This window comes from Seriola dumerili, unplaced genomic scaffold (genome assembly GCF_002260705.1).
Source record: "Seriola dumerili isolate Sdu_G_001 unplaced genomic scaffold, Sdu_1.0 BDQW01000337.1, whole genome shotgun sequence".
In the NCBI taxonomy this organism is placed as follows: domain Eukaryota; kingdom Metazoa; phylum Chordata; class Actinopteri; order Carangiformes; family Carangidae; genus Seriola; species Seriola dumerili.
In genome coordinates, this window is record NW_019174592.1 from 1,119,751 (window position 1) to 1,130,577 (window position 10,827).

Here is a 10,827-nt window from a genome sequence, read left to right on the forward strand (position 1 = left end):
AAAGTGAATTAAATACAAATCTTCTGTGTTATCCAGAACTGAAGCTGTTTTACTCCAACAACACATCCAACGAGTACAAAGACCTTGCTTTGTTATGTACATTGTTTGACTCAGAGCTCCAAACACATACAGATCATCTGTCTACATGACTAAAACACAAACTTTGTGTATCGTACAAGATGTTTCACAGCTAGCTCTTCAAATCGATGGCTGTGACAGGCGTAGCTTTCCTTGTTACTCTTCAGCACAAACAGTGACAGAACAGTAAATGTTGTCATGCCTTAAATCTGGGGCGCAGTTTTCAGTTTGTCCTTCAGGATGTGGTTACCGGTCCTCCTTGTGAATGAATTTGTGTATTTCTATGAAGGAGTGTGTCCGTCAGGCGGCAGAGCCTTCAGCAGCTGTCTGTTCATATGCCTGCAGCGCCAGCTCAATGTAGCCCGACCTCTGGGACTCCTTCTGGGCGTAGATCTGCAGGGACGAGGGTCAGAGGTTAGCAAAATGGAGAGGGAGAAAAAGGTCACCCCAATTACATTGAAGCTGAGGCTGTGCATAAAAATGTTCCAATTAATTGTTTTAGTGGCAAACTTAAAAAAAAAAAACGCTGCTTAGAAAGTCAACCGTGACTAAATGAGTTCTTGACTGTAGCAGGCATTCACACACCCGTGTCTCCTGCTGCTAACCTTTCACATTAAATGGCTGTCATTCTTAATGTCCCTCCCTACTGCTTCAAGGCCAAGGGGCCGTGAGCGCTAATAAGACCTGATGTGTCCTGAGTCTGGCCCCCCAGTTCTCACGCTGGAGAAAAACCCAAGCCTCTCATGCAGGAAACCTTAGATGAGCCGGCCTTGACTCGACCCCTCAAGAGCAACGCTGACTCCTGATGTGCCCTAATGCCTCGGGGACACAACTCATATGACCTGGACAATTTCAGAATCAGATGGCAATGTTTTCTATACAGTGAATAAACGTGCAAAAAGGGGAGTCAGCAGATATTTCTGTTCAGGGTTGAGCTGTTCTCACCTTAATCAGGTCGGTGCCAGTGGCCTGCTGGCTGGCAGCTTCCTGGGCTGACTCACTGTGGGGGTGGACCATGTGGAACAGAGACACTAGACTCACGGCATCCTGGAGCCTGGAGGGGGACGGACACACCGGGGGTTTAGGTCAGAGCTCTTTGCCAGCAGGTACAGCCACGGTGGTGTGACCTGGCTCAATTTAAACTCAGGTTAAAAGCAGTGAGAAAAACTAGTTTAGCATCAGTTATAAAAACAGTCTGGCATCATTGTCACACAACAGACAAACTCACAGCTCTTTCTTCAGCATGTCTACTATGAGCCCGTCGACCCTGCGAGCGTTGACCAGGTACCAGGCCATTCCTCCAAAGTGTCTGGTGGAGCGCAGCAGCTCGTATTTGCCGTGCTTGTCCACGTCCTCGTAGGTGGCTGCGTGAACCTGAACACGAGGAACATACAAAGGAGGAGTTTCATTACAGACTTCATGGTGATTTTCTCCTGGTTACAGACATTCAGCACAAATTTCACGGTTTAACAGACTGTATAGATTCTACAGATTTCAGTGCAGTTGCTGATCAGGTCAAAATAACAAGAAGTCCAATGTCATCTTTACCCTGATGTATTCTGAAGAGTCTGGTTCAAATTGGACCAGACACAGGTCCAACACATCCGCATGCCGGTCCTGGGAAAACACCATCTAACAGAGAGAGAGACAGAAGTATGAATGAACTTTTTAGACACTCACTGAACGAACACACACACACACACACTTTCACTTATATATTCTGCCTGATTAGACCTTTTCTCTGTGGACTGCATGGGTGTTCACAGACCTCACACCTTTGCCTTTGCGCCCCCCCCCCCCATGGTCATGGAGGACGGCTTATACCTCCATCATTAAATTGTATTATATGCAATATTCTGGTTATATCCTTGTGCTTGAAAATATCCCAACCTGGTCCCGGTCAAAAAAATGCATTAGCTCTTATAATAATAATAATAATAATAAAGAACGTTATTTATAGAGCACCATTCATACAAGAGATGTAGCTCAAAGTGCTTTACAATAAAAAATCTTGTAGTACAATAAAATAAAGGGCGAAAAAAACTGAATAGTAAAATATGAGAGAATTAATTAAAAGCCAAGTTATCCCTTAGCACTAGACATACTATGGCATGTAAACACCTTATCTAGATGTATGGTCGTTGCCTACGGTGCGCGCCGCTGCAGCATTTTGTCTCACATATGGTAAACAGACTGCATTTATATACAGCACTCTTGCAGTCTTATCGAGCACTCAAAGAGCTTTACAATGGAAGCTAAATTCACCCATTCACACTAACACATTCATACAGTTCTTTCCCTACACATATAGCGTGTTACTACCATACACGCACAGTCACATAAGGGGTAGTTCCAGGGACACTTGGAAGAGCTCCCATACTATCTCATAGTAGTGCTAAAGTACTAAGTGTAAAGATGATCTACATCTTCAATCTCATGTTAGTAATATGTCTATGCTAGAATAAAAATATATTTCAGCTACACTTGTGATGATGCTGATAATCTTCACTACTTGCGGATGTTGTTTTCACCTGTATTTCACCTCTATTCATTCAGAGCAGTGAGTCTATCCATGGGTTTCCATCCAAATGTAAATTCTAACAAAACATTGAAAAATTCTGCAAAGAAAATGCAAATTAATGCAGGTTTCCATCCACTGCTATTATGTGAATATTAGGAGCAGATTTGTCCAGATAAACAGCTGGTGGTTCTAATTCCCCAGTCCGGTGACGTCAGTTGCGTTCCTTTTCGACTTTGCCTGACTTGATGGTCAACATGACCAGCTGGTGACTGCAGGCGTGGAGAATAAAAAGACCGCCATCAAGTCGGACACATTCTGCTCCTCGTAGCGTGAGTGAGCTCATGACAACATCTCACAGCGTGTACAGCTGTTCTGTGGTTGTTTTTAATTTAAAAAATATGAGCGTTACCCTCAATATGTCGGAGTGTTTTGCAAAACAGAATAGTAACAAAAGAAAGAAGGGCCACCATGTTGCCAGGAGGGTGAAAATAAAATCTTAAGGATAAATATATGACCTACAAGAGCCTTTTACGATAACAAACTAAGTTGTTATCACAGCTTTCTCGCTGCTTTAAACTATAGTGTTGGTGCCCATATGTACAAAATGAGATGCCAGAAGAAGGAGATCAAATAAACTGCTTTAGGAGAGATAATCACAGGTGATAACTGATCAGAGGTTTTTAATAAGAATATACCAGAAGTCATGAGTGTCAGCTGGAGGAGAACAACTGCAGAGCCTGACTCATTAAACTGCAACCACTTTACTCCTGCAAGTTTGTGATTTCATGTAAAAATGTTGACGTTCTGCAGCGCCAGCAAAAGTTGGACAAAACTTTTCGAACCAGCATGCATTGTTTTAAGTCCAGCGTGGACCATCTTAAGTCAGCATTTCACAGAGCGCAGCCTTAACAAATGAGCCCATTAAACTCATTGCAGAAGAGCAGGACACTGCAACAAGATGACGTAATTAAAAGTAGAAAACATGATGGTAATATGGCATTTATGTTGGTTTCATGTATTAATTTAAGGAACATTAACAGTGTCATTATCGCTCCACACAGATCTGATGTTTTCTCCCACTCTTTTCAGTCTCTTCAGTGGAAGCTTGCATTCACATTTTGACTTTATCAATACACCAACGTTTCCTCCTGACCAAGCGTAAAAACTTTTTATATTTTGGGACTTTTTTTTGTTTTTAAATTGTCTGTCTTTCCACTCAGGTTTTCAATTTGCAAATTGAGAACGCAGATAAAAAGTGGTGGAAGGAAACCGACCTGTTGAGGTTGGTGAGGAAGGTGACGTCAAAGCAAGAAACATAACAGGTGTTATTAATCACACTAATGAGAGCTCTGTTCAATTTAAGTGTCATATCAATGATCCAGCATGAACCAACGCCCTGTAATTGGCCGACATAAATATAATTCAGTCACAATGAATGTTAATTAATTACACTTATGCTTTTCCTGCTATGACATATCAAACAGCTCATAACTACAAACATGTGGCTTTTTTCACTTTCACACGTCACAGCAGGAAAATCATGAGCATTACCAGCAACATTAACAATGACTGACTTTCATTTAACTGCCTCAGTTTCAGGATGCAGGTAAAGTGTCTGCTAGCTCACTGTCAGACCTGAACAGAACAGAGTCATCATTGATATGATTACTAACCAGTGTGGTTGTCCTACTATAACCTGTCAAAATGTCTGCTGTGAAATAACCTTATAGCCGGATTTTATAGCAGGAAACATAACAGACATGAGCTGATACTGTTTCAGTAATTTAGCAGGAAGGAAGTAATAAGAGCCATTCCTCACCTTGAGGTTCTCTTCCTTGAAGATGAGGGGCGCTGTCAGCTTGCGTCCATCCTTGGGAAAGTAGACCTGAATGAGCCGGTCTCTCTCTTCCCAGTTCGCCTTCCTGAGAGTCCCGTTAGGCTCCCGTACAACAATGAACCTCTCCTGAAAACATACACCACATGTAATGTGTAAAGATGAGGGACAGAGTAATATAATTGTAACACAATTTAAAATGCTAGAGCATTCATGCAATAAAAAGTTGCACTGTCTCATTAACTGTGTTGTGTATCAAGATATCACCCATCTTACCCCAAGTTACACACATGCACACAAAACAAAAGCAACCTGCGTGTACCCTGTGTGGGATGTTGTAGGTGATGTCTGTGAAGGCGTATTTAGCTGTGTCCATGCCATCCAGGATCTTATCCTCAGACAGCACATCGTCAATGGGCTTCCTCTCTGGCAGGACGGGCGGCATCTGCAGCAGCTTCTTCGCCTGCTCTCTGGCCACCTCGACCGCCTGGAAACACACACACACAAGTAAGCGGATGACACAAGAATTACTGTGACATGTGTACATGATTGAGAGAGGATATTGTGGTTTATTAAAACAGTACCTGCTCCAGTTGCTCATCAGTCATGAGTTTATATGTGGGCGGCTTCAGCTCCTGTTTAATGGGCTGGAACACTTTCTGCAGGTCCACGCCTGTTATCCTGGAGAGGACGTCCTGCACAGCTGGGTCTGTGAACTGGGGCTTTGCATGGTCTGAGACAGCTGTGGAGAAAATTACACTAGTTAACGGTTTGTGCAAACTACACACCCAGAAATGTTTACAATCGATGATACCAGCCTAGCTAACTTAAAACTAGCTAACATTGTTTCCTGTTAGCACAACTCTGTAAGGTCAAGACTTGGACTGGAATGGGTTACATTTACAAGAAACCTGTGCTGCACCAACCAAACTCCTCACAAATATTGCCATATTTAGCTGTAGCTGTCTTCTTTGTCAACGAAAAGCTACAGTAACAGCAGATAAAACATAACATACAGATTATACCGCTCTGCTTTTTCAATACGGCAGGCATCCAAAGTAAAACAACAACTCGTACGATTAAAACCTTTAATAAAAAGACCGTAAATATTTAAATGGGTTAAACATTTTCTATAACGTCTGTATTTCTGCCAAAAAGCTTATTCAAGATTAAACTACTCAGATATGTGATGGGAGTTTGACATCCGCAGGTCGAGTATGGAGGCTAGCGAAACATGCTGCAAGGTCAGTGTTATAGTTAGGAAAGAAATTCAAATAAAATGACATTCACAGCATTAAAACATACCGTTGTCTTGTGTCCCACTACACAGCGTCCTCACGTTACACCTGACCATTATTTGTTTGCTTTTCTGGACATTTTTCACCCGGGAGTAGCTCCGGAACACGCACCGTGCCGTACCGAGCGCCGCCATGTTTGTTATTACCTCATCAAGGCGACCTGACCTTTCACCTCACAGTGGAACAGCTACGCGGTCATGGGATATGTAGTGTGTTTTTCGTGTGTGCAGCCTCAACCTTTCATTTGTTTATTTTACTTTCCCACGGCTTCTCACGGGCCATTTTATCTGCAGTGCATTAGACCAAACAAGTTTTTTAACAGGCTGCTGCTCTGCACTTCTATCCGTGGCTCTTTTTATAAGCAAAGGTCCTTTTTCAACATGAGACGAACAAACATTTTATGTAATAATTTTTTTTTTTTTTTTTTTTAAAGTTCACACAGAGATTCATAGCACCAAAAAAGAAAACAAATAATAACTGTGAAGTAATAATAAAAATATCTAAAAGAAAAACAAAAAAATTATTTGACCTTTAACATTAATTGTTTAAAATGTGATTGTGTTTTGAACCAGATTCCTATAGTTCCTATCATGCCATAATGAAATATATTTATTGAAATAATAATGTAGTAATAATGATATAAAATCTTATTTAAAGAAATAAAAGAAATATAAAAGAAAACTTAAATTGAAATGCTACTTTGATCACCAGGTGGCAATATACTACCATTTATATTGGAAACATGTAACGCCTTTGCTACAAGACGATCCTGTAGTGAAGTATATTGCTCTCTGTGAGGATAGCGAGAGACATAATCCCCATTTAAACATATTTGTATGTTTGTATTAAAGTCAGAGAGTCTATCTTTGATATGTGGACTAACTCTGTGCAGCCGAGACACATTCCTAACTTGTCATCACAGTGTGTTCTTGAGTTGGCTGATAGCTGTATAATCTGTCTGGATGATAAGAAGTTACACGCTCTTCTTATGAAGAAAAACACATTCTACACTACATAGTACATTTTATGTCTCTCAAAACATTATCATCTGCCCACAGATTTGTTTTGAACTCTTCCCTATTTAACACCAAAAGTGTGTAGGGTGTGACAAAAAACAAACAAACAAAAAAACAAAAAGAAAACATATTTATATAATAATTAATACTCATTTATAATCTGTTCTTTCCCCAACACAACCTACTGGTGATTTTATGTAATCTAATAAATACAGGAAAATAAAACCGTCTACCTTTTGAATTATTGACTTGTATGACAAATTAAGATGACATTTTGTAATTTAAATTTAGAAACAAAAAAAGAAAGAATATATTTTCATTAGCAGAAAATTTGTAATGCATTAATTTTTTCATTTTTTATTTCATAAGATTGAGAAAAATGTGTACTTTCAAATATAGGACATAAGAGAGGGTGCAAACCACCATCCATGCATTATAATTACATGAAGGTGTTTTAGCCTCAGCTCAACTTGCTGATGAAAGTGGTTTGTTTCATCTTAAAAACTGACACAATGTCTGACAGTGTTGAAAGTGAAACAGATAAAACTGTCAACCTCTTGCTGCAGTGAGTTATGCAGTTCAAAAGGTTCTTGAACGGTAGAGATACTTTTTTAATATATATATATATATATATATATATATATAAATTTGCGCTTAACAAAGCTTAAACACTGTGTTTAACATTGATACATAAAAACTGAACCACGTGTTGTCTTTGTTTCATAGTCACGTCCAATCCAGGTGTTCACCAGCAAAAGATATGGAGCTAAAGTTGAGAATGACTAATCCTCACAGGAAGTGTTTGTCTAAGACTTTGCTCCTATAGCGGGTTTTTCAAATTAATACCAAGAGGTTCCTATCTTTTTTTCTTTTTTTTTTAAAAAAGGGATGCTTCCAAATTAAAAGATATTTGTTTTTAACATAGTTCATGTTAACATTGACATTAACATTAAATTAGTAGATTTTAAATAAAGCTACTGCAAATTCAAACAGTGATTGAATTTGTATTTTCATTTATTACAGGACTGGTACTGTATATGTACATGTATCATCACTTTAATAACAACACACCCGGAGTTGGTGGAATTTTGTTTTTGTCTTTGGATTTTTTCATTTTAGATTTATATAACCACAATTATTGGTATAAACTATGTGGACCTTGAGGTGAGATTGTTTTGTGAACCAGTTATCACCTTTTGATACAGACATTTTCCGATGTATAAACACTAGAAAAACATCCTCTTCTAGTACAAGTAAACACTTAAATAAGGTGTTATTAATAATACAAAAAGGCACTTCTGATCAGTCATCAAGTTCCATATAAAGGACCAAAGTGTCACCCTGACTTTAATCATTTCAATGTGAACCAATCCTTCCGATGATTAAAGCATCATTCTATATTTTTATGCTCTACAACTCCCTCCGTCTCTCAACACTTTCTGACTTCCCTCTGTAGCTCTCAGATCCGAAGCCTATTCACTTCTACTGATGATGTAAATCTTTAAAAACAGGTAAAAAAAAATATATATATATATTTTAGCAAATTAATAGCAAATTAATCTCCCCAAAACAGCTGGGCACTGTAGTTCTGTAGCAAATCTTTCTCAAACAGGAGTAAATAGTGTATTTATTTGACTGACTAGTTTCAGTCAATAGTATATGTGGGAAGAAACTGCACTGTCCATGTTCATTGTAAATGATGAAACAGTGCAACAGTGTGACTCACTGTTGTATTTTTAATAGGTTTTAGACAATGAAGCTCTATGACACAGAGGAATAAACCTCCACAGGTTTATTTTATCGTAAAGATCAATTTATTGTTTTGGTATTTAAAGGGTTTTGAAAGAGAAAAACATAATAAACAGAATATCAGCTGACTTATTCTTTAGGGTTCAACACAAAAAGTACATATGAAGATGAACATTTAAAGGAAGATTTACTTAAAACTGAGCTTCATTCATTTTGAGAAGAACATAAACTTTTCACATTATAGATCATCATTGTGTGTGTGTGTGTGTGTGATTGGTGTGTCGTTGTGTGTGTTGGGAGGGGGGTTGGTAATGAGATTCATATGATGTCATCAGGTGTTCGGTAACGACTGTCATATGTCTCATCTATCCGGTCATCTGGTCCTGGCTCTGTTGTCTCCCCTCAACCACAAACATGCCACCATAAAGTACCAGTAGTGACAAGCCCCAACCATGCCAAAGATCCACAAAGCGCAAGAAGCAAGCACATGCCACCCTGGTGCCTATGATCCGACCCCCAAAGCCCCCACCAGTCTATCCCACACCGTACCCCACCAACACCCACCAAACACATCACAAGGCGACCACCACCACCACCATCACCACACAACCCTAGAGATCATTAAAAAAACCTCATGTGCCACGCACAGACCCTTCCTCCTGGATCTTGTTTCCCCTCTTCCCCTCCTCCCATCCTCCCCTCCTCCGGGCCCTGACTCCCCCACTAATCTGCAGCAGGATTTAGATATTAAGGGGACAGATGGAGGTGTGGCTCGGTCAGTAATGAGGTGAGCAGTGGCAGCGAGTCCGGAGGCCCAGACACCGGCGAAACGACGTGTGGATTGAGCTGTAAGAGGCCCCTACACAACCAGATGTACACAGCTGTCACACTGCTGACAGAAAGTATTCCTGCGACCCCAGCCCGCTGCCAGAGAGAGAGAGAGAGAGAGAGAGAGAGAGGAAGTGTCTCTGCTGTATCTATCTATCTGTCTGTCTGTCTGTCTGTCTGTCTGTCTGTCTGTCTGTCTGTCTGTCTGTCTGTCTGTCTGTCTGTCTGACATTTGTGCAGGAAGGGGGAGTGCGACCCTTTAAGTGATCCTGAAGTGGCCCTTAGCTTCAGCTTCCAGGTATGAAATGTGAAATGCTCGCAGCTGAATTGGAATTTCCGTTCACCTCCTGAACTGAGATTGAATTGACCCTGAAAGTCGGCGCAGCGCCGTGGATCCACATGCACACACACGTGCACACGCTGCATAAAAAAGAAAAAAAGTTACTTACTTCTTACTCGATTTACTTAATGTCATATTCAGACAGAAAAATAATACATTTTCTTCTGAATTACGAGACATAAAGCCAACTTGTATTGCAGCTCCAGGTGTTTTATTGTCAGATTTTTCAGCATTTGTGAAGCAGGGTTGGTAAAATAAGACAAATCCAGTATGAAAAAAATAAAGCTGTAATGGTTTGACTCCTGAATCATGGAAGTTTGAAAAGAATAAAACAAGATCTTTAAGTCTGAATGATTTCTGAGAGTCAGTTTCAGTTAAATTGCAAACTATAAGAGTAACTATCAAAGTTAGATATTGTACCTGTTGCTCCACCACATTTGTTTGACAGCTAATAATAGTCCAATAATCTAATATATAATACATTAAGATAAACCTCCCCAAAAGATCATAAGGAGTATTTTTACTTTTTATATTTCAAGCACATTTAAGTATAATTTTGGATGCTGGATCTTTGCTTGTAGTGGAGTATTTCTTACATCATGGTATTGCTGCTTTAACTTAAGTAAATAATAAGAGTACTTCTTCCACCGCTGCTCCTCCAACAGTCAATAGGTTGAGTGTAAGAGTGTGTGTCAGCGTGACTGGGAGCAGCAGGAAGCTGAGAGGTGAAACCTGAGTGTAGAAGAGGGGCTGGATGGAGGTGGAGGGGTTCAGGAGGGGAAAAGGGGGTTGCAGGGGGTGTAAAGGGTGGTGGGCCGGTAGGTTGAGCGGCTGTGGTGGTGGTGGTAGAGGGGGCACTCTGGGAATGACTCGCCACATATGTTTATTTAGCTTTCTGCACGGTGGACGGAGAACGGGTTCAGAGCAGGGTGAAACGGAAAGTGTGTGAGTGTGTGTGTGTGTGTGTGTGTGTGTGTGTGTGTGTGGAGAGAAAATGTGAAGAGGATGTCTATCCTCAAACAACTGCAGCGTCAAATACGCAGGGCTTTAAATGGGAGACGATGGAACGAATAACTTCATCCGAAGTCACTGTGAATTTGGCACATTTCTGATTATGGGATTTTTGAAGAGATGGAAAATGTAAGTGTCACTTTAAGTGGTGT

The 10,827-nt window shown here is 40.3% G+C and overlaps 1 protein-coding gene across 1 annotated transcript; it reads right to left on the reverse strand.

The window, feature by feature from the left end:
• Positions 1 to 28: 28 nt before the first annotated feature.
• On the reverse strand, positions 29 to 5,865 carry mrps22 (mitochondrial ribosomal protein S22). The gene is made up of 8 exons (XM_022760445.1): positions 5,739 to 5,865; positions 5,018 to 5,175; positions 4,756 to 4,920; positions 4,419 to 4,562; positions 1,627 to 1,710; positions 1,307 to 1,452; positions 1,024 to 1,132; positions 29 to 471 (listed from the first exon to the last, which is right to left on the reverse strand). Exons 1-8 carry the CDS (start codon positions 5,863 to 5,865, stop codon positions 379 to 381), a joined length of 1,026 nt encoding a protein of 341 aa, XP_022616166.1. The 3' UTR covers positions 29 to 378.
• Positions 5,866 to 10,827: the final 4,962 nt, after the last annotated feature.